Source organism: Pseudopipra pipra, chromosome 9, assembly GCF_036250125.1.
Source record: "Pseudopipra pipra isolate bDixPip1 chromosome 9, bDixPip1.hap1, whole genome shotgun sequence".
Classification (NCBI taxonomy): domain Eukaryota; kingdom Metazoa; phylum Chordata; class Aves; order Passeriformes; family Pipridae; genus Pseudopipra; species Pseudopipra pipra.
The window spans coordinates 25823685-25847576 of NC_087557.1; the positions used below are offsets into that span (position 1 = coordinate 25823685).

A 23892-nucleotide genomic window follows, 5' to 3' on the forward strand; every position below is an offset into this window, starting at 1 on the left:
CAGCAGGATTGGGAGTGCCGGCTCACGGCTCGCCCGCCCCTGCGGTGCCGGTTCGCGGTTCGCCCGCCACAGCCGGTCTGGGAAGGACCCGGCAGCATCCCTCGCTGCCATGGCAACGCCTCCGCGCCGCCGCACTGCGCCTGCGCGCGGCCCGCCCCGCTAGGGGCATTTTTAAACCCCCTGCGCGCGCGCTGGCGGTTGGTTTGCCCGGGGCGCGCTCGGATTGGCCGAGCGGGCGGTCCGCCCGCCGCGCGCCGATTGGTCCGGAGCGGGTGGAGGGGGCGGGTCGCGCGCTCCGATTGGTCCGCGGGGAGCGGGGGGCGGGCGGAGGCCGCAGAAGGCGCCGGAGCGGACGGGACCGGCGGGACCGCGGTGCGGTTGGGATTTCTTCACCGGGCTCTGCGGGGACGGTGTCACCGGCCCTTCTCCTCCCGCAGGGCCCCGCCGCTGCCCCGCGGGCTGCAGCGGGCACAGGAGGAGGAGGGCGGGCAGAGCTGCAGCCTTGCTCCGACCCCCCATTCGGCGCGACCTGGATCTGAGGTACCCGCTCTGCGCCGGGCGAGCCCGCATCGGCCCCGGCCCCTCTGCGAGTGCCCCTCTGGGTATAAAGAGCTACGGGAGGGAGGGGTTCTGCTTCGTGCTTGCCAACAACTAGTGGAAACCGGGGCCTTAAAGGAGTCTCCCCTTTTGCAAACTTAAATTTGGAGGTTGTTTTGGTTTGGCTTGGCTTATTTGACTTGTTTTATTTTTGACTTATAACGGGAATCACTTAAGTCCCGCTAGAAACATGAGAGGTGGATGAGTTCCTTAAAGGACTGCCTTAAAAATAAAGTCCTTTCCTGGCAGCGTGAGGAAACGCAAAGGAAGCACCTTTTCTTGGCAAAGTTTCGCGCTTCAAATAACTACAAAATAAACTTCTCGCTTATTTGTTAAAAGGTGTTGAGGCATTTGCCAAGTGATGTGGGCTGTCAGTTGTTTTGTATTTTACTTGATATAGTTGGTTTACAAAACTCAAAAAAAATCTGCTCGTGTAAATAATTTAGCGTAGTTACATACTAATTTCTTCAGGGCTCTTTGAAGTCTGATGGCAAGTTTTGCACTATATTATTTGAGTTAACCCAAAGCTTTATTTCAGAGGCCTTCAAAGCTTAAGTGGATTGTGTGCTTGCTTTAAATAAAGTGACTAAAATACGGTTTTGGGAGGCTGCACTCATGTTAAATTGCTAAATCAAGCTTCTCTGTGTGCTATGGGAGTTCCTAATTACTGATAACTCTCTTCTTCTATAAACTATCCAGAGCAGCTTTTTCTTGGGCTTTATCTGCAAACTTGTATTTTGACTTCTCATCTGCATGAAGAAACTGTCAGGCGGAAAATAAAAGTTTTGTGTTGACTTTGTAACTCTGACAACTTCATAGGACAAACTTTCTGCTTTGTTGAGCTGGACTTGAAACAAAAAAAAAATACCAACAGCTTACGTATCCTATTTCTTGTTTTTACTGTGTCACACTTCTGTTCCTTCTTTTAAACATAATAAAATAATGATGTACCTTTGTCCATTTTTAATCTCTGTGATCTTCTTCCCAGATTTGTTCCTGAAAGGATGGTCCCTTTCAGTTTCCCTCTGTCCAAATGTGCACTTTGGGACCCAGTCCCCATGGGCGACGTCATTGGCGCTCATGTTACCTACTACAGGTATCAACAACCCTCTTTGTGAAGTTGAAAGTTAAAATAAATTATGAATTGTGTGATTCAAAGCCTCCTTTTGAGTTTTTAATGCTGTTGTATGACAAGGCACAAGGACTTATGTTATAAGCATATAGGGATTTTTGTTGGAAAGATTTGAGTTTCCCTTTCCGTGGGGTAGCACAGTCAAGTGGGGTTGGAGGACTCTCAGTCTAAAGTAACTTAGTTGCTTTCAGTTTTCTCAAGTAACTGCATGTTTGTAGCTTTCTTCAACACGTTTTTCCTTGTCTCTAAATATATACAGAGAAAAACATGGGTTTTTTTACAAATGGGATGCAGATGGTGTGTCTCAGGTAAAACTTACAACTAAACATCTGACTTGCTTCAGTAATCTGGATTAAAATATTAAAAGTTCCTATGTTTTGGTTCTTATTGTTTGCTTAGAATTGGTCTAGGGGCAAATCTGAAGCACTTTGGAATTTCTAGAGCAGGATATTCCAAATCTGACTTGAAAAACAAATGGAGGGTAAAATTTAATGATTATTACTTATATGGGTGATTTTTCTGTAGGTGCTACAAAAATCTTGCTGTAGTTATTAGAGCAAGTATGTGGATATTTGTGGTGGGTAGCCCTTACGTAAGGGGCCTCCACTTGAATTTGCCACACAGTCTTCTTTGAGTTAATATTAAAACCTCAACATTTTAACAAAGTTTAAAATAAATTACTTTTATGGAGGCACTTCATTTAATCTTGAGCAGGTAGGATATGAGGCGCCATCACCATATTCACATAAACCAGTAGCTTCAGGCCAAAATCAGATAAGCTCTCTCAAGCTAAAATAACATTGATGTATTTGCTGCCCTAGATTCCAATTCACTACAGTTTTTACCAAATAGTGGTTTTATAATTACCTGACCTTTCTCCATACTTGCATTCCTGTGTCACTGGGCCCAGTGTGCTGCTGCTTTAAGCATCCACAGTAAATATAGAGCTAAAATGAGTTAACGCCTCTTCAGAAATAGTTAAGCTTTTTTGCCTATTCTACTCTTTAAACTTATGAGACTTTTTAAAGGTTCTCTGTTTTGCTTTTAGTGTTTCTGACTTTTCCTGTGTGCTATTAAAATAATTCACTTGTGTTCATCTCTAGTTTTTGTGACAATAGTGCCCTTCAGATGAAAAAGCTTTTCCCTCTCATTGTTACTTATTCTCCATGGGAAAAAAAAAAAGCTCTTCTCTCTCCTTGCTATTTATTCTCCATGGGAAAAATTGTTTCCCTTCTGATGTTGGTTTGCTGGACTAGTCAAGCCAAATATTCTTGTTAAGATGGTTTGTGACTTAAACTTGCTTATTGTCTCTCCTCAGAAACCCCAAGTTATCTCTGCTGGAGAAAACCTTACGCCTTGCCTATCGCCATGCAAAGCAGAATGAAAAGAAATTGCTCTCCTGTTTTCTGCTTGGGACCCTTGCAGTAAGCAAAGGTAATTTGAAGCATCAGGTAGACAGTCAATACTGGCTGGTTGAGTAAGCTGTTAAGTAGCCTGAGTTGTTGCTTTTGGACTCTTAACTTTATTTGTTTATTTTAAAGATGGGGAAGGCGTAACGCTGACAGTCGACCGCTTTGATCCTGGTCGGGAAGTTGCTGGCGGATCGGGCAAAATTCCGACTGCATCTCTTCCTGGAGACTTTCTGATTCCATGTACAGTTAGTGCCTGGGGGCCTGCTTCAGATAATGTTATAGTGCACAGTGCTGAAGATATCGGCTCGGCTTTCAAGGTTGGCAGCTCTTAGCTGGGTCTCTTAAACAGTAAACTCCTCCAGGCAGGAGGCTGGACTATGCACAGGGCTTGATTCCCAACACAGCAAGCTTATGGTTGAGGCAAGACTATGTAGTTAATTATGTGAAATGAGCTGCCTGAGTGTCATTGAAAAGTGTATTGGAAACTGTTGAAATCAGTTAGTCATCACAGGTGTTTGGGGATCCCACAGTCTTTAATCTTGGACTAAAATCTTTCTGTCTGACCAAGGTTTTTCAGCTGGTTTAACCACCATAACCAGCAAAACAGTGATTGCAGCAAACTTACTTAAACAAGAGAAAACAGCTTTTTTTTTTTTTCTTTTTTAAACTATCATGAATGAATTGCAGTATTTAGGCAGTTGTTGATAAGGTGTTGCTAGGGAAGTGGCTCACAAGAAACATGTAAAGCCTTCTGTAGGTTAGTAGCCATAGTTACTGTGCCTATCAGTTCTGTGCTCTGCTGTAGACATAGAGTCTACTAAATTCACTGTCCAGTCCTGTAAATTTTTCCCTGTAGTTGTTGTAGTGTGTATTTTATAGCACAAATTAAGCTTGCTTCACATCTAAATTTTCTCATGATTATACATCCAGATGTTAAATTACAAATTTCCTGATTGCAAGTAAGAAAACTTCGACAGATCAGCTTGAGCCTTCTAGTTGTCTGTTACTCATATAAAAATATAATAACCTTAAGTTTTTTAATACATCATAAAACAAAGCTAAGGTATGCATCACTAATTTTCAAGTGTGTTCTACATTAGTCATTATATTTGGTAGACCAGTGAGCTTTGGAGACCTGAATTAATGGCTTTTTGTATAGTACCTGTTGCAATAGTAGCTATGATGAATGATTTGAGTTCCTAATGTAATACATCTTGCATCATGGTAATCACAGGAAGATAAGTGTATTTAACTCTTCTTTTTTCCTTACTTCTAGGGTCTGCAGAACAGTCTGTGCAGTAAAGAATCACTGGATCTTTCTAAACTGCTCACTATTAGAGCTCACATTGTTTTCACAGAAAACCTGGATAATCTACATTTTAATTTTCGCTGGGCTTCTATTACTGTGGCAAATACCTTGGAATACACCCCTGTGAAGTCTGTCCCAATTATTCCAACAGCCCTTGCAAGAAATTTGAACAGCCCTATGAGTATTGCACAAGTTCAAGGAACCTGTAAATGTGGGTGAGTAAAGGGTATTGCTAAAGCTGTCAAAGTTGCCTGGCAGTTTGTTGCCTTTCTTAAAGGAGGTAGGTAGGAGAAACCTCAACTGTACTTTTCTTTTTAGTAAAATAGCTGGCATAAAAATAACATAACTTCTGGTCTTGGAAAAATACTGAAAGTTGTGAACAAGAAACAGGAAATGGGGTGGAGCAAAAACATTAACTGGTTCAGTAGAAGTTCTTGCTCTTGGCTTCAGTAGAAGGATCTTCCTACTGGGGTGGGGAGACACACCTCGAGATAACATAATAAATATAAACACCATCCAGCTTTTTAAACAACAGCAGCGCTTGTCCTGGGAATGAAAATCAGATGAATGCAAATCAAAGCTTCTTTTGTTAATGGTGCTTCTAAGATGGTATTGGGGAATCATCATTCTGACTGGGAACTAATTTAGTAGGATGAGCTAAGGATAGATCAGGGAAACAATTTGAAGCAACTGAATGTCATTTTATTTGGAGAGAGACTTTGAGTGCCTCTCTGAAAGTTACTCTTCAAATTTAACATGACTTGCACTTCTGGATTTGTTGTGAATACTAATTCTAGTATTCACTAAAATACTAGAATATTTGATCATTCTTTCATACATGGGGACTTGATGAAAAGCTGAGGAGTTGCTGTAAATGTGGAATAAGAGCAGTTTTGATTATTTTATTTTTTTTCCCAAACTTCTTTTCTCACAGTATTTTCTAAACTTGTATTTTTCCTCTTCAGGATTTTTTTCTGAAAGACTGCCTTCCAAAATACTAAAAAAAAACCCCAACTTTTGCTTTCTTTCAGCTACCTTACTATGGACCAAACACGGAAATTACTTTTGCTGCTTGAGTCTGATCCCAAGGCTTACGCTCTGCCATTAGTTGGAGTGTAAGTGTTGTGCTCTGTTTGTCCATGTTAATACACATTGATTTGACATGTATCTGAGGGATTGCACAGTGGAAACTTGGTAACAGAACTGGCTCTAACTGGATATTTTTTCTTACTTCTAGTTGGCTGAGTGGAGTTACTCATATCTGTAGTCCTCAAGTCTGGGCCTGTTGCTTGCGATATTTGTTCAGTTCTTCAATTCAAGAAAGGCAAGTCACTTTTATAGGTAAAACACAGAAGCTATTGGCTGCCTGAAAATGTATTCCACAGAAATGCATGGCAGCATGGGCTCTGTTCAAAGATACTTGAGGGAATTCTGTGATATGTATGTTGTATAGAGGTAGAGCTGTCTGTTTTAAATGTTCTTTCTGGTTTTGGCTTCTGCCTCAAGAATTTTCTGTGACTGAATTGTTGGAAAGCTGGACTGATATCTCAAAGACAGAAGAGGGTAAACATTAATATGAAGGTCATTGCATTTTAGTTTAAACAAGAAGCTGCAAGCAGGAAACAGTACTTTAAACAGTGATGGAGTTTTGGTTTTGAACTTTTCTTATGGGTATTTTCCTTGACATAGGCTTTCTCCCTGGTTGTACCTGACCAACATATTAAAGCATATTGCTTTGCAGCTAATACTGCCCTGTTATGCCTTCCTGTTAAATAGTCAGGTTTTTTTATAGTATTTGCATTCTGGGGTGGGTTTTTTTCATTATGATGTTAGTAGATAATCATTCCTCATTCTCTAAATCTTTTCACTTGTGATGTTTGCCAGTTTATATTTACGTGGAAGCTGGGAGGGAGTTCAGGTGTTTACAGTTTTAAAACTGCACTTCAGTTAAATGAAACTTTAAAATATGCTCTATGCATAAGCACTTCTTCTGCTTGACCACACCTGTTTTTAAGTTATAAAGTAAAACCACATTTGGTGAACAAATGTGTGTGTACTTACAGAATAGGCTTCCTTGCCTTAACAACTTAAATACATCCAAATACAGATAAGAGCCCAATGAGATTATTAGATGGAGAAGTTAGATGCTTGACTCTCATTATCTCTCACTGATTCCATCATGGAACTGGATTAGACAGATTTGATGAACCATGCAAACAGAATTAACCTCTGCAGGCTAACTGGTTAATCTGCCTCAAACATTTTTAACTCTTTAAATTGTAAGCATAATTTTGAAGTTGTATGTAAATGCGTTTTCCAAGCGTCCTGTTTCTACTGCTTTAGAGAAATATATTATTTAAAGAAAAAGCAAACAAAAAAAATTCCACAAACAAGCATTTTACAAGTGGTATAAAAAGAAAGTAGTGCTACCTTTTCCTGGAAACACATTATTGTCATTATCCTTGAACTTTTGTGTTAAATGCTGACTTGTTACTCCTTGTTCTCAGCTTGTAGAAAAAAAACCCTTCAATATAATTTTTTCTTTTAATTTCTTTGCTACTGAGAATTTTTTTGACGTTTAGGGATAACTGAACCACTAAGTGTCTCTGTAATTCATCTTCAATTAGATTCTTAAAAGAAAATTAAACACAGTATCATTTTTACAGATGTTTTCTTCTATGCTATTCTTGAAGTCTTCCAGGAAGTCATTTAAAGTCCTAAGTGATCATACAGGTTTGAACTACAAAGGACATGAATTTCTCTACTTTTCCTTGATTCTTGCATGTGGTTTCAATCATAAATCCACCTGCTTCATCTATAGCTCAGTACCATTCAAAGTGCTGTGATTCACCAGTTTGCTAAACTGTGTGAAAATTTGCTCCCTGTATTGAGAATCTAAGGGCCTTCTTCATGTTTAAGTTTTTTAATGACGTGTTCTTCTTCTATTTTAGGGTGTTTTCGGAATCTGGGAGGTTTCTTACTGTGCTTTATTCATTGACACACAAGGAACCAGAGTTTTATGAGTGTGTTCCTTGCAGTGGACAGGCTGAACTGGGGTTTCAGATCTTAACTTGCCATGAGACAGTACAGCTCTTCAAAGTAAGTGGCTTGGTTTCCTACTGCATCATGGTACTTCAAAAATTGACTTATAATGTGACCCAAGTGGAACTGCAGTGCTTGAAAATGATGTAGCTCTATAAAGCTACCTTTTCCCAGTGATTAATGTAAATGCAGTTTGTCCCTCAAACTGAGAGATGACTTCCAAAGTCAGCACTGCTCACTTTTCTAACAGCATTAAGGATCTGTCTTTGAAATGTGCTGTGTTGTGCTCTCCTGCCAGTGACTTTGGCTTTATGAGCAGAGAGTCAGACTTCCTGTAGCATTTGTTAATCTGGTGTGCTGTGTGTGCACTGGCCACATCTAACAGCTGCTGTGGGTGATGCTTTCTAGAGAGCAAAGCTGAGGACTGTGCTTTGCTTGAAGTTGAATGCAAAAAGGAATTCAGTGGTCACTAATCAACAGGTCTCTTGTTGCACTACAGTCATCAAGTGCAAACAATTTTACCTTTTTGCAAAGTAACTCTTTGAAAGAATTTTATGATACAGCCTCTGGGACATAACTAGTAAGGTTTGAGGAAATTCTAGGAAATATCATTCCCTTGCATGTTTTTCTAGGCTTGTTCAGAATCTGAAGTTGAATTGTTAATCTGCCCAGTAAGTGCTGCTGTGCTCTGGCAAAGAAGCAGCAACTGTAGTGTGTGTCCTGTGCTGTGTTTACCCTGTTCTTCCAATTAAATTTCCCTATTCAGGGCTGCCTTCCACCTTTAGCCTAAGTGCAGCTTAGCTTTCTAAAGATGACCATCCTCTCAACAGAGATTCACTTCTGTTGCCTCCAGGACTTGCCCAGCTGTGGTGTGTGAAGCAGTATAGGAACATTTGCTGTTTCCTATAGTGGTGAAGGCTTGTGGAGGAGTGTCTGAGCAGTTACAGCAAGGAAGCATCTGCTCATGGCTATAATTAGCCCAACCACTTCACAGAGTAGCAGGGGAACAGCGTTAAACAGGAAGGGAAGTTGCCTCCCTCCTTGTAGTGGTGAAAAATTTGAAAGTAGAGGACAAGCAGAAAATAATCCTATAAACGTCCTTAAAACTGTTTCTTTGGGAGTGGTACCTCAGTGATTGAAAGTCTGAATGTTTCATGCTTCACAAATATGGAACACTTTTTTCCAGAATGTTGAACCCTCAGACAAGACCCCTATCCAATTTGAGTTGAGTGCAGAAAACCAAAATGCAGAAACTGAGTTCTTCAGCAGAGTTTGCAAGAAACTTCCAATCAGAAGGTAAATCTTTCAGACGCCTTTTATATGGAAAAATTAAATGTTTATTTGATGAGGTTTCTGACCTCTTCTGTGCCATGTGTCAGTTTAGCTATGTATACGTATTGTTGCATTAAAATCTGTGTATGAGCTTTTATTATTCCTAGAGTTAATATTTTTTCAAGTGAGATGGTTGAGTTGACTTGTATTCCGAGAGAAACTACTCAGAGTTCTGCTCTTGGTACTGGTGGTTGTAATGCAGTCAATGTTTCTAAAAAGGCTTCCTTACTGATGAAGCTTAGTTCACTGTATTAAGCTTTTGAGATCTGTCCTTTGAAGCAAATCTCTAATTGAAATCTACTTAAGTTGGTAAAAATTCCTTTTTTCTTCCCACTTCTCACAGCTCCAAGACCTGGATAGGTTGAAATTTAGCAATTTTAATAACCTGGCTTATCCATCAAATTTTTATCTGTAACTGAGGTGGCCTTTATTTTCCTTCAAACAATGTTACAATCTTTACTGTAGCACTTTCTATCTTTAGTATAAATCAGTGCTTTGCTGTTAGAATGTCACTTAAAAGATGTGTATATGTGAGGCTGTGGGGAGGGAGGGTTCGTATCTCTTTGCCCAGAAGCAGCATTTGTACTTTCACTGTTTGATCTTAAAACTATTTGCTGTGTGAACTCCCTGTCTAACCAGGGAGAAGATGGATAGCAACTGCTTCTTGGAAAAATGATGCTGATATTGCACTGTAGATGGCACAGTGAAAAACATGAAATTTCATGTTACTGCTGCCAAATCTGACAACCAAACGTTTTTACTTTGATTTATTTTGGTTTTAGTCCTCTCCAGGGCTCTTCACCCAGCAAGTTGTCAGCAAGCGATCACGACTCTGGTGTAGAAGATGAGGATTTATCCCCCAGACCAATTCCAAGTCCTCACCCAGTGAGTCAACAGGTAAGTAATAATTGCTCTGGACATCTCAAATGTGACAGTTGGAGCAGCAGAACTCATTGTAAGGGGACCAGAGAGTGTAAAGCCTCTGTCTCAAAGTGCTGGAAGGGGAAAACAGAATTGAAGAAATTAAGAGGCCTAACTCCTGCTCTAGTTAACCTGCCTTTTTTCCAGTATTCTAGACACTTTAATTCCTGTATATGCTAGGATTTGGAAACAGAGATAGTAGTTTCTACTTTAGGAATCTTGCTGCTGTTCAGTGGAAGAGCTGTGATGTCGGAAGCAACGACAGAGACAGCAAACTCATGTAGTTTTGGGTGAATAAGTAAATAAAGATCTGCTGTCCTTTTTTTACTGAAGTGTATACAAATACAATAAATAACAGCCCTTGTACGGTCTAGAAGGATGTAACAGTTGTGGATTATTAAATAAGTTCTGTTGTACCAACCTCCTGGGTCTAAAAATAGCAAGAAGGGGAATATGCATACTTTGAAATGACATGGACCATTCATTTGGTACATCTGTTATGCTGCATGAAAGCAATTTTTTTCCCTTAAGAATGACCCTAGAGAGCTTGCTGCTTTTTCTATATCTGGATTCTCCAGTGTTTTAGGAATGTATTCAATGTGTAATTGATTTCGAGCTGATGATCGTCATACGTTGATTTTAAATTAAAACATTTTCTTTGAGGAAATTCTGCATGTAATGATCAGATAATATTTTAAAATTATCTTAAATTTGTGTAATTGTCCTTTCAGGTTACCAGGATTTTTCCTTCAGTGCCAGAACTGTCACTTATTTTGGATGGGAGTTTCGTGGAATCAGGACAATTGTCTAAGCCTATGGGGACTTCAAATGCTAAAAGTCTACCCTCAGTGCCAAATCAGCCTATTAAAAAGAAGTCCTGCTTGAGATCTACATGTCACCCCACCCAGCTCTCTGAAGACAGGCAGAACTTTTCTGCTAATATGGGAGATCCCTCTTTGAGGCAATTACCAAATCCTATAAACCAGAAAATTCCAGCTTCAATGCCTTCCAGAGGAAAGCAAGCTCTAGTACAGCAGCAGATGCACTGTAAGAACACTTGTCCTCAATCAAGAAAAAGTTCAGGGTCGTCTTCTCCTTCAACCCCTTGTAGTGGGCCTTCCCCAGATACATCTGTGCACCACCCCAGAAAGCCATCAGAGAGACTTGTATTAAATCCCGAAAGTGTCGCACAACAGGGAGAGCCTCTGGTTAGGAGAACATCGGTATCCTCTTCCAAGCAGCTTCCTGCTGTTACACAGCCAGTCCTCTACAACTCTGCTTTCTCACCAGAGAGCTGCAGACACCCACCAGACCTTCAGGTGCCAGTTCAAGTGCCACCTTGCTGTCCAGGATGCAGCTGTCAGTGTCCTGCTTCCATCCACTATAACCCGGTAAACTCGTGGCAAGGAATTGCTAAAATGAACCCCAAACATGGAGCGGAGATCCAGTTGGAGATGGCTCAACAGAAGCCATGTGCAGTGCTCCATCAAAATATCATTTGCCCAAATATTTGCTGCAATCCAGGATATGCCCCAAGCGGCCCTATAAGCCCGAGCTGTCATGGGAAAGCAGGGAGCTGTTCTCTGGACAACAGCTTATCACCTGGAACGAGGATGCCGTCAAGTGCAGGCCCCTCGAGTCCACAGTTCTGTGCAGCCCACTCACCCTGCCTGCACACGCCTGCTTCTAAAGCAGGATCAGATAATGGAATGATGGGATTATCTCCAGATGCATACCGGGTTCTTACAGAGCAAGATAGACAACTCAAATTACTTCAAGCTCAGGTTTGTGGAAATGGCAGCTTTCTCCTCTGGCCTCTTAGTGATTATGATTTGATAGTTCCACTACCAAAGGAATTAAATTAACTGTTGTCTGTCTGTGTTGGAGCAAGGGAGGCTGTCATACCAGCTGCAGTCTGGGCATGGAGAGGGGTCCTGATGAGCTCTGCTCGTTGGTGTCCCTTAAATGAAAACTATTTGGCTAACATCTAATTCAGTTTTGTGTTTATTTTATCATATTACCATAACATGAAAGTTTCCCTTTAGCAGTCTTTTGCGATGCGAAATATATAAATGCCTTGTCACATATATGTTTGTCTGTGTGAAAGCAATAACTTACTGCTTAGGCTTTGAAATTATTGTAAGCATACAGATGAAGCACGGAATGTTCTCATCTGTTGCTTTGTCCACCTGCAAGTCTGCACCTCCCTGAGCTTTTGCTTTGAAGATTTCAGTTGTCTGCAGCAGACTGACAGGATTCGTTAGATCTTTGTTGCTGTGCTGGAAAAGTGGACTTTGTGAATCTCACTGAGTTCTGTTACCTTACCAGGTTAAGTTTCTTCAAAGTATCAGCCCCTTAATTAAATTGCTGTCTCTGAATTTTGCAGAGTATGATTTGAGGCTGAAGAGCCAGAGTTTAAATTTTGCTGCTGCTGCTGAATGATACAAATCAGAAAGTTGTTTACAGTACTTAAACTAGAAAACTACAGCTGAAATAAGTTTTTGGTATACTTCCTGTATGTCAAATCAAGCTCTCAAACATGGGTTGTGCATGTGAGACACCTCTCCTTATTGCAGAAATGCAGCCTTTACTGTTATTTTTCCCTGGAGCTGCAAACTAATGGGTGGACAGAATGGATGCAAATCCTAGAGTGAAGATTGCCTGGGCAACCTTAATTTTATCATTTAAGTGCTTAGTTTAGTAATTAATACAAAGTTAGTATAGGGACAGTTGGCATATAAATGCTTGGCTGGTAAGTCGGTAATAGGCTTTGTGTATGAATGAAAGGGACAAGGAATACTTCCAACAAGTGTGGTGCAAATAGGCTTTACTCAAGCTGTCTTGGTGCTGGCTTTGCCAGTGTGCTTAAACCTCTTCTTTGCTAGCTCTGCCAACATCAAAATTGGTGTTTTGATTAATGCTGTGTGCACTGCTGAGAACTGGAAGGTTATCAGAACTTCTTTGGCAGTGCAGCCTGGACTTGAATCCAGATCTCAGAGGGACCCAATTTAGTAATTCACTTTTGCCTGTTATAGTTTATATGTAATTGTGCAAATCGTAACTTCCCGATAACCGTTACAGATCCAACGCTTACTGGAAGCACAGGCTCGCCAGGCTTGTTCCCCCGAGCCGGCAGCAGCAATCCATGCTCTGCAGCCCGAGAAGCAAAGGGACCTCGTTTCTATGGAAACACAGACCTCACCACGTTCGCACATGAGGAGAAGTGTGAGCGTTGCTGTGAGCACAGGTAACGCTTCGTTCTTTTAAAGTAGACTGGCACCGCTTTTTCTGGGTGTTTCTGGGATTTATTTGGCCAGGGAGGGAATGTTTTGCAGAACTGCTGAAGCTGTGCAAACGTGCACCTAGATCCACAAGCCAGCTAAGTTCTCTTGGTGTTACTTGCAAGTTTAGGCTGGAGTTACTTTTGTCTTTGGGCTGTAATGGCAGTGACTGCCATCACTGAAAGAATTATTTGTCCGATAGCTTTAGAAAGATCTTGTATTTAAAACTGTGCCTTACTGAAAGAAAAATCCACATCTTTTTTGAATTAATACACTGTTTCGAAAAGTAATAGCTTCTGTGCCATATAGGGTTCTAATAAATATATTATCAATGTTGTTTGTAAATCATGCATGAAGAGGAGACTGTATTTGCTTTAATTTAGGCAAGTTATGCAGCTGTATCTGTAAAGTTACATATTAATGTATTGGTTCCTGTTAAATCCGTGGAAATATTGTGGTTAGTCTGGAGGAAACTTTCAAACAGGCTCAAGGTCAGTGCATTAAAATGATTTAATATGACAATTTCTTTTTGTCAAGTATGCTTTGGAAGAAACTAGGACTTGAATGATGTTTTGGCAACTCTTAGCTGATTTAAACCCTAAATCACTTTTTAAATGGCAAAAAAAAACGTGAATTGGAGAAAATTGTTCCTTTGGCTTTACAAAGCCAAAGCGTCTCAGAAGAAAGTAGTGACTTTCTTAAATGGGTAAATCTTTAATTTTTGTCCTAGGTGCTAGTTTATTTTGGAATACAGCCTCAGAGAAGCAAGACAATTCCATACCCCAGGGGAAAAAAGAGGATGAAGAGATTTCCAAGGAAGACATAAGCATTTCAATTAGTGCTGAACAAGATGCAAGTAATACAAGTATTGCTTCTTCTTTAAGAGTGGTTGACATTCCCAGCTTCGTAGAGAGTACTCATCTTGTGGAAGAAGGAACTAATCAGAGCATTCCCCAGTAAGTAACCAGAAATATCTCGTGTTCACATAATAGGCTGAACTGCCTTTCATAAGTTACTACTTTCATAACATTTTTATCCTCGGAAATTATAAATAGTCACCTGACTTTAGTTGTGTTCTTTCCTTCTTTCTTTTTTAATTGTGCATCGAATTGTGCAGCTCACCAAAACACAGTTGCCTTTAGAGTCTGCATTTATCAGTCATGCAGGTTTAGCTTCCCTACCTATCAGCAGGAGCTGATGGTGAAAGCCTTTAACTTGTAAAAGCATGTACAGTGCTGGCAGCATTCCTTTTCTTACCTTAAATCCTGACTGAAAAAGGGGATGCTGCTATAGGCAGTTGTTTTCTTACAGTGGCTTTTCCCTGTCAGCATTCAGAACTCTTCCAGTTCTGAGGGTCTTGGGATGAAGAGTTTATGATTACGTGACTGTTCCCTGAATTTTTCTAGATTTTATACCTAATTACTTTGTGTGTAGTGAATGCAGATACTGACTTCATTGCTGTTAGTTTAATGATTTTTAAACTCAGATTATTTATAGTGCAACGAATAATCCCAAACTGATTTTGGAAGTTATAAAATAACTTTAATTTTCTAAATGGATGCTATTTCTACATATATTCTATAGGGAATAGCTCAGAAATTTAGCACTTTTAGTGGTATAATATTCTCTAAGTGTAAAAAGCCAAAATAGGGAGAATACCCTTCCAGTTAAATTAGGTTTCTAAAATAATCATATTGAGAAAGATGTTGGTAATTAAACTATAACTTAAACATTCATAGTCCTTGATTAAAGTACTCTCTGCAAACATATACTGCTACCACAAATATGATGGATTCAAATCAGTCTTCTGAATGTTGTATTTTAGGATGATGCCTTTTAAGGTTCTCTTCAACTTGGATTCATAAACCTGCAAAATAGTATAAGTATCCTAGTAAGAATGTAGAGCATCACCCAGATTTCTTTGAGGAGGAGGGGAACATTTTTTGGAAATGATGAATAATTGCTAGTGTAACAGTAGCTGATAACCTACATTGACTATCTGGTCTATCACGTGGTTTAAATCTTATCTCTTTCAACACAGGCAATTGATCAGTTGAGTTCTGAAATTCCCTTATCTTACACTTGTCTCCTCAGGAGGAACAGGAAGGGGGAGGAGGGTCGCTTAAGGATCTCGTCAGGATGATGGTAGTATTGATATGTCTGGTCTCAAAAGGTTTATGCACACACCAGCTGGCTGAGGGGGATGCAGAGCATCATGTTGTAACTCGTTCTAGAGTATTTACCCGTTTTACCCTTTATTGCTCCTCTTTCACATCTGATTTTGGGAAATATTTCAACTAGGTGTTTGTTCTCAGTTCGTGATACTGAGTGTGTATGTGTGTACCTGTAAGTGTCTGGGGAGTTTTTAAACTACCACAGGATCAGTTACTCACCTTGGTAAAACCAACTTTTTGAATAAATGTTTCAAAGCATATGGAAGATATTTTTTCCTGAAGGCTTTCAAGTGCACATACAAATGCTGAAACATAAGAAGAACTCAAATTGTTATAACTTTCCTTTCATCTGCCTTAGGGTTGTCATAGAGTGTCATTGAGTTTTGACTAGTCCAGAGAAGCCATTGCTACTTTTAAATCATCTTTTGAAAAACTCTTGTAGTGTTACACTGTTTCCTCAATCCTCAAATGACTTTTGAAAGAAAGTGACTGCAGAAAGGAGCAAAGCCTCCAAGCAGCAGACAAACCAAAAGGATCTGTTTCCAGTACTCGATTTTAATCCTCCTCTGTTCATGAAATGATAAGGTAGATGCAGTGATAATTATGCTTCTTCTGTTTCAAAGGAGTATCTAGCTCTGTTGGTGTTCTCTTCCAGGAATGGAAACGTCTCCCAAGCACTTGTTCGCCGCTCATCCATGGAAGAAGGTGTCAGCGTGTCTTTACAGAAGGAACCATCAGAGGGAGCCAGCAACCAGGTGGTGGTAACAAGTGAGCAGAACTCGGAGCCACCCGCCTCGCTGCTGCCTCGGCATCCCTCAGGGGATCACAGGCTTTACCAGGACTTGCTGGTAATTCATGCACATTTTATATTCTGCACTGAGTGCAACAGTCAAAACAGCCACTGCTGAAGTTATGATGTGGTATTGGCATCAGTGAAAACTGCGTGTGGTTTTCAAGTTCACATGTTGTGCTCTACTGAAAGTTCCAAGTTGTGGTTCTTCTTTTTTTTTTTTATAAAGGTTTAAGTGGTTATTTTGTACTTCACTCTTTCATGCATACAAGGAGTACTGTCTACTGTCTAATAAATAGTAATTCCTTACTTCAAAGATATCAGCCGGTAACTTCCCAAATTAGTGGCCTTTAAAATAACAGAGCATTTTACCTTCAAGTCTCTTAAAGGGTAGATACTTTAATCTTGACTAATATCAGTATATGATGTGCTTAAATTCAGAACAGACTCTTACAGAAAGCTTGAAATGTAAGATGTTCCAGTGTTTGACTACACTGCTCTGAGTTTAAGTGATTGCATCTGAACTGAATCTGAATTTGCCTTCTTTGTCAGAATAAGCTATTAACCCATCAAGTTGTATTTGAAATTGCATAAGAATAAACCAGGATTTAGGTTTTTGACAAGTCCTGCATGTCATATTTTTTGTCATGTGCTCTCTTCCCCGCTCCCTTTTTCTGTAGGGCCAAGTAAACCACCTCTTAAAGTCCTCAGAAGAGCAAGATCACTTGCCTGTAAAATCTGTATTTGTTAATGATGATGGTCCTAAGTATCAGGATATTGATGGTACAACAGAAGTGGCTTCAGAGACTGACACAAGAGTGGTGGATAAAGAGAGTGTCATTAGTGCTACACTCAAACAGCTGAAGAGTCTTGGAGTGACACTGGACTCGCCTGACAATATGAAGAAAAATACACACAAAGTGGAGAATGCCAGGTAAAACACTGGTGGGTTTTGAATAGTGATTTGTAGATCCAGCTCAAAATGAAGATTGGCTCAATGGGTAAAGAGAAGAGACTGTGTTCCTTGCCACTGGGGATTTGGTTGCAACTTGATCTACATTTCCTGCAAAGATGAAACACTGGCTCATGCTATGGGCATTTCAGATAGGTTTAAGAGCTCTGCTATTTAAATATAACACAAGTAGTTCTAGCTGCTAGAGCATCTGGTGATCCTTGAAGTATTGTACATGCAGTAGCATGCAATTTCCTAGAATAATGAGGCTACTTGAGTAATTTCAATCCTTTGGGCTATGTCAAAGTATTCCAGAGAAACACTGGATTTGGGAGACTGAATGTTAAAGAGCTGTGTATTTTCTCATTGCTTCTTAACCTTTGTCTTGCACTTCACCAGTGTACATGAAATTGTTATCATGGCTTTGGTATCTAATCAAAACTGATTCTGTCCTAATTGCTTGTTACTGTCAGTGCTTTGCCTTGAATGGAGAGACTGCAGAGGCTGGGGAGGGAAACAGCCTTGTTGAAACAGAGGAAGAAGAGGAAGTAACTTCTGAAGAAGGGGTTTTAGCACAGGAATTTACTTCTGTAGCTGCTTGGGCATAGGCTGATTGCGTGGTACAGCTTCACTTTCATACTTATTGTCTTCTTGATCCCTGTATGTAGCTGTTATGTAAACAAAAATCTAGCCACCTCCTAATTAATCATCTCTTCACCCACGTATCAAAAGCTGTATCCAGTCATACAGTTTCTAACTCTTTTCTCTCCTTTTTGTTTGAATTTTATTGGGTGTTTTTCTGGAATTTCTGGGCTACCCCCCCAGCTGGGAGAGTCTGTCAGTGTTCCTTTAATGTGCTAATGAGTGAACCATAGGATAGAACTGGAACTCTTGGGGTTTTTTGTCTTCAAACTTGGGGAGTGGGGTGGAGTTCTTCCTTCTGCCTCTTTCATGACTGATAAACAATTCCGAGAAAAGGTCTACAGCTCAGAAGAGAAAGAAACAACAGTGCAACTCCACAGCATAATGAGTGGTTGTTGTTCTGAGCCAGTTTATTCTCCCTAAGCAAACTTCAGAATTGGTGCTCAGTTAAATAGGAAGCCTCTTAACTATTGACATGAGGGGTTTGGGTTTGAGAACTAGTATATGACACATGTACTGAATGTACTGCTTTATAACCACTGCTGGTGTACCAGAGTTTGTCCTTTCAGTCTTTAACACATAATGTATGCAAGAAATTGGTGTACCAAGCAACAGACTGAATGAACGTTTCCTTACTGAAGGATGCCTTCAAAAACTAGAACCTTTCAGGCTTCTGGAAAGAGACACTATGTCAGAGTTTCTGTAAAAATCCTGGAATTGGTACACAATGAGAAAGAGTTGTTCTTGGTCTCTGTCACTAGGCTTGTATCTTCTATCTAGTTATAAAATTTGGGTTGGATGGTAAAATCTAAAGTCTGAGGATCAGACATAATGTCACCTCACTGTTGAGGAAAAACCTGCTTTAAAACCAAAACCAGTTCTGAAACCTGCTAGAGGTGAGTTCTTCATATGAGGGCACTTTGTATTGAATCAGAAGTGAATATCATCTGTTCTCTAACAGTGTTTGGATACTGTGGGGTTGAGTAGCTGCTTCTCAGTACACACAGAATGTACAGTCTGGGTGCTGAGCAGCCTGATGGAGCTGTGGCCTTCAGGAGGAACGACAGATCATTACAGTGAGCAAAATTGTTATATTGTGAACCTCATACTTTCCCTGTAATGCTAAACTAACTTTTTGATGCTTTATTTCAGCATCTTGGCGTGCATAAATCCTGAAGCAGTGGTGCCTGGATTAAATTATATGTCACTTGCCAATGTCAGCATGTGTGGCTTAACTCCTAATGTTGTTGATCTGAGCATGGAAGCAAACGCTATAGCACTCAAGTATCTCAGTGAAAACCAGTTATCTCGACTGTCTCTCAGTCACTCGGGCCAAAATCCTCCTGCAGATTTCTCTTTCCAAGACATCTTGCATTCAAATGCGGACAAGAGCATGGTAGGTCTTAGCTTAATTTCGCCAAACAATATGTCCTTTGCAACCAAGAAGTACATGAAGCGATATGGGCTGATACAGGGCAGTGACAGCAGTGAAGATGAAGAGGAACTGCAGGTTCCAGATGGCAATTCTGGCACTGTCAAAAGAGAAAGCATGCCAGGCAAAAACTGTGCCGCTGTGTTGGACAGCTTCAACCACTGGACTGAATTATCCAAAAGAATTGATGGAAGACTTCCCCTTCACCTAAAAGGTCACAGCAGAGAGTTGACTTCTCCACCAGAATTAAACAACCCTGTATTAAGAAATATTGCAAATGAAATTTTTCCTCCCAGAGCAGCTCAAGCAGATGAGAACTCAGTTCAGTTCTTAAAGGATTTAAAGTCAAAAACCAAATTGCTACCTGGGAGGATTGAATTCACTGAACAACCTGGTAGGAAAGACAGAGATACTCAGGTGTTCCCAGGAAATCTACGTACTCCAACCCTTGAAACGTTAAACCAGTCAAACAGCATAAATTCTGTTGGCACCATTCTTGATGTGAAACAGCTCAGGCAGTTGCCAAAGTTGTTCTGAACGTCCCCCGAGATGGCTGGCAACCACTGTTACAAATCAGAGGGACCTCTCTGTAAAAGATTATAGGAAACCACGGATTAAGCTGTCTTTGAAGAGGTCCCTCTGGTGCAGCAGTGTAAAACTTTGCAGAGCTGAGTTTTCAGCCCAGGTCAGGGACAGCCACCTCTAAGTGCCTGGCTGAGGCAGTGCAGGTCAGCACTGACACATGTGCACTTTTGTTTACAGTTAGGTGTGATTTTAAAGCATATGAAAGTTGAATCAACCTGAGCCCAAGATATACTCTTAATATAATTTTAACAGTGATTACTTAAATGTTTTTCTGTTGACTTTTTAAAAACACTGATTTTTACATGTTTGTGCCAACTGTGAGCCACTGATACCATGTATGGCAGAACAGGGCAGAGCTAAAGCACTAATTTCTAGAAATTTGATGAAATGGTTGGATTACTGTGTGGGGGTTGTGTCGGGGGGGGGGGAAGTATAACTGTGGCTTTACTTTGCATAAAATTATCTTGAATTTAGTCAAAATGGCACATGTAACTTTCTGTATCATGAAATCTTTGAAGGAAATTGGGGGAAACTAGCACTTTTTAAAAACTTTTTTTGTGAATTTTTTCTCTCCCTTCCATGTTTTCTATTTATTTAAGATTACATACTGCTTATAAATGTCAAAGGTTTCATTAAAAAAAAAAATTAGTCTTCAGTTGTCTGATGGTGCCTTTATTTAAGAAACATGCAGCTTCCCAGTCACTGTTAGAATGGTTATCTGGAAGTTCACTGGTTCACCTGCTCCTGAACTCAAGAATTCTGATACTGGGTGGCGGGGTAAGCAAAAATATTAGATTTACTTTGTTCTGAGTTAATATACAAATGTTCTGTCATCGAGCACTATGGTCTGTCTATTAATGAAACAGCTCTTTTCCATAGCCTTCTGCTGATAATATTCTACAAGGTGAAAAAGTTGGTTATTTATTGTTTAACAGGTCCATTTCTGTTAAGACTCTGACTCTTGTTCAGTTTTCAGGTCTCATAGGCCTCTCTGGGGTCAGGATGTGTTGTCCCTGGTGCTGGAGCCCCGCCGGGTGCCCAGCGCTGGCTGTGACAGCTCTGCCCACCTTTGGCCAGTGCCTCTGAGGACGTGGCTTAGGATGCATGGCTGTGGTGTAACACAGCCCTGTGCTGACCTCCTGGTCCTGGGAATGAGACACCGGTGCTGGAAGTGGTGATTCACTCCCATTCCCACCGTTCCTGATGGGAGGGCAGTTCAGGATGGCGGTCGAGCCATGTGTTTTCTCCCTGCCTGTAGCACATCGATGTGCTCTAATGGGCGCTGGAACAAACTTTGTTTCAGTGATGACATTGTCTCAACAGCAGTTCAGGCTGTGGTGCTGACCTTGGCTTTCCTGCTCTGATTGTTAAACTAACGGTTAAAACAACCTCCTATAAAATCCTGGGCCTTTCCCAGTCAAATCTGAAGGACTGCAGTGTTAGTTCATGGTATGTTTGACTGGGCACTAATTGCTAATTAATTTATTACAGAATTGGGGTGAGATAAGCCATGTGCCATTTCAAAGCCAGTACAGAGAGAGGAAGGCAGCAGCTCCCTTTAAGCCATGTCAGAATTTCTCCTCTCACGCAGCCTCTTCCATCAACAAGAATATTTGCTTCCTTTCAGGAAAGGTGCTACTTTTGCTGTGCTGAAAAATAAAACCTTTCTCAGTCCCTGAATCTTCCCTGGATCAGGCATAAGCTTATTATCTGCCAGCACATTTTCTGCTGAATCAGTCAAAAAATAGTTAATGTTTTTGAACATTCCAGTGAGATGAATGAGGCAATTCATACCTCTGAGCTATTGTTGCAGGGTTTTGTTCTTTGTTTCCTATTGTAAAATGTCTGGAAACACAGGAAGATGACAGTTGTATTGCTTAATATTTTAAAGACTTTCTTCAAATGCTCGAGGGCTAGAAACAATTTGAAAACAAAAGCCAAACTACTTGCACACAGCTCAGGACAAGGGTGTGGTGTTATATTAAGTTACACAAATCATATAATCTTGGACAGCAACCTCTGAGCGAGCGAAACATTAATTTACTTGACCAAAGCAACAAAAAACCACCCTTCCCTAAAGCGGCATTTTTCTTTCATAGTGTGGTGCTGAGTAATTTCAAGATGTCTGAGTGTTTCTTTTTTTTTTTTTCCTGAAGCATCTACTGCAGTTTGAAGTAAAAAAACACATGGAAAGCCAGGTCTGGCTTTGTTAACTGGGCAATGGGGCCCAAATTCAAGCACTGGCTCACAAGGGAATGACATGGGGGTGGGGCAGCACAGTTTAAGATTTTATTGTTTTGGGTTTGGGGTGTTTTTTTATTTTTCTTCTGTGATTTCTAGCTATAATAAAAGATTTTTATAGTGCTTGATTAAAAGGTGTTTGTCCTCCTCGGAGCATCACTGACTGCTTTACTCTGTATCTTTTTGGTTCTCCCCACTCTGTTTGCAGGACTTGCTACCTCTTGTCTAGTGAAAGCGTGGTGAGGGGCCGGGAAGCCCACCCGAGGCAGGGCAGGGGCAGGGGCAGGGAAAGGTGCCACACGTGGGTCCCCTCAGGCTCGGGGTGGGACTGCCGTGCGGGCGGAGGTGGGTTGAGCTCGGCCACGGCTCCCATCGCAGCGGGGACCGGCACGGCTGGGAATGGCCCCGCAGCGGCCCTCGGTGCTCAGAAGATGCTCGGCTTCCTAATCTCCCCCGCCCAGCCCCGGCTGTTCTATCTTTAACGCTTCCTGTTGGTGAGAGGAGCCGGCTTGAAAATGGTCGTGTTTCCTGGCGGGAGGCACGGCGGGCTCTCCGGCGCGTCGTGACCGCCCCTGCCCCGCCGCCCCACTCACGCTGCCGGCATCGTGCGGGCTCCTGCCGGCCGGGACACGGCCCCGGCCCCGGCCGTGCCGCGGGGGGAGCTTGGGGAAACCTCTCCCACGGCCGCGTCCAGAGCGGGAGGCTGAGGGGAAGGAGTGAAAGGAAGAATAACAGCTCCGGCATTTCCCCCCTGCGGGAGGGTGTGCAGGTGGCGGGGAGACAATAGCGACCCCCGCACCCCAGCCCCGCCGCCGCCCCCGCCACGCACGGGCAGGTGCGGCCGGTCCGCACCGCCGCTTCTCCCCCGAGCCCCGCGCTCCGCTCAGGGCCGGGGGCCGCCACCTCGCCAAAACCCCGCAGCAGGGACCGGGGGGAGTCCCGGGAGGTGCTCAGCCCGGGCCCCCTCCTTCCCACCCCGCGCCGGGGGAGATTTCGTTGATTTTTTGTTCCCGCGCAGGCCGATCCCCGAGCTGTCGAAAAACCTCTCCCTTTAGGAGCCTTTAGGACCACTTTACCCGTGGGCGTCCGGAGGAAGGGGTCTGCAACCCTACAGTGGCCCCCCTCCTCCCCTCTTTCCATGCCGGGAACCTCTGGCATTTCGGGAAGGGTTTCACTCTTCCCACTGCCTTGCGACCCCCGCGCAGGGCACTGCGACCCCCGCACCTCCCGCCTCCCGTCCCTGGCAGCCGCTCCGGCTGCACGGCGGCTTTGGGAAGGCCCGGGAGTCCTCGTCCACCCGGGCTCGGAGACCCCCGCGGCCGGGCCGAGCCCCTTCCCCGACGGGGCGCGCAGACGGACCCGAGCCCCTCTGGCTGCCCCGCATTGCTACAGGGAGACCCAGGGCCCTGCCTCCCCTTCCCCAGATCCCTCTCCTCCAGGCTGCTCCGCTTACATCCCAAATTTCTCGAGGGCGAGAGGTGCCGGCTGGGTACCTGCTCTGCTCCCAGTCGCCAGCATCCCCCAGCCTCGCAAGGATACTGGGACTCCCCCCGCCCTAGCACGGGAGAGAATACGGGGAGCTCGTTCCAGTTCAGCCCTTTAGCAAAAACACACAGGACGGGGGGAGGAAGGCTGGGGATGGGGACACTTCTCTCCAAAACATCTCCTCTAGATGTGCTTTATTTACCTCCTCTCGTCCCAAAGCAGCACACACCCCTTCCCCCTCTCTCAGCATCTCCAACAATTTATTTTGGCTCATTAAATTTAATTAAGAACGGAGTAGGTGTTCCATATTTAATAATAATAAAAAAAAAGGGAGGGGGGGAAACAGGGGCATAATAACCTCCAAGAGGACTAAAATAAAGAATCACTATTCAGATGCGGGCAGCCACAGTGCAATTTTTTATTACTTTTTTTTTTTTTTTTTTTTTTTTGCAGTGTCTTTTTAAGAGCATCTAAGCACACACACATAAAAAGCTAGAAGGCATGCATTCCGGAGTTATTCCTATGCATATCCCTGCAATAATTTTCCGCTTTCCTTCGATAAAAT

At 42.2% G+C, this 23892-nt stretch overlaps 1 protein-coding gene across 1 annotated transcript; it reads left to right on the forward strand.

Moving 5' to 3' along the window:
* Positions 1 to 340: 340 nt before the first annotated feature.
* STIL (STIL centriolar assembly protein) lies at positions 341 to 20256 on the forward strand. Its single transcript, XM_064665298.1, has 16 exons — positions 341 to 540; positions 1586 to 1693; positions 3048 to 3163; positions 3271 to 3458; positions 4418 to 4665; positions 5482 to 5565; positions 5688 to 5774; positions 7402 to 7549; positions 8679 to 8788; positions 9607 to 9721; positions 10477 to 11529; positions 12827 to 12992; positions 13757 to 13982; positions 15856 to 16048; positions 16671 to 16924; positions 18737 to 20256. The coding sequence occupies exons 2-16, from the start codon at positions 1602 to 1604 to the stop codon at positions 19551 to 19553; spliced, it is 3897 nt and encodes a 1298-aa protein (XP_064521368.1). The 5' UTR covers positions 341 to 540; positions 1586 to 1601; the 3' UTR covers positions 19554 to 20256.
* Positions 20257 to 23892: the final 3636 nt, after the last annotated feature.

What these genes read in the sequence shown, in the direction of transcription:
- STIL (XM_064665298.1), top strand. Translation starts at nt 1,602, where the DNA reads ATGGTCCCTTTCAGTTTCCCTCTGTCCAAATGTGCACTTTGGGACCCA. An exon ending in ATATCGGCTCGGCTTTCAAG is followed by an intron (nt 3,459 to 4,417) that starts GTTGGCAGCTCT and finishes CCTTACTTCTAG; the next exon opens with GGTCTGCAGAACAGTCTGTG. An exon ending in GAGCGTTGCTGTGAGCACAG is followed by an intron (nt 12,993 to 13,756) that starts GTAACGCTTCGT and finishes TTTTTGTCCTAG; the next exon opens with GTGCTAGTTTATTTTGGAAT.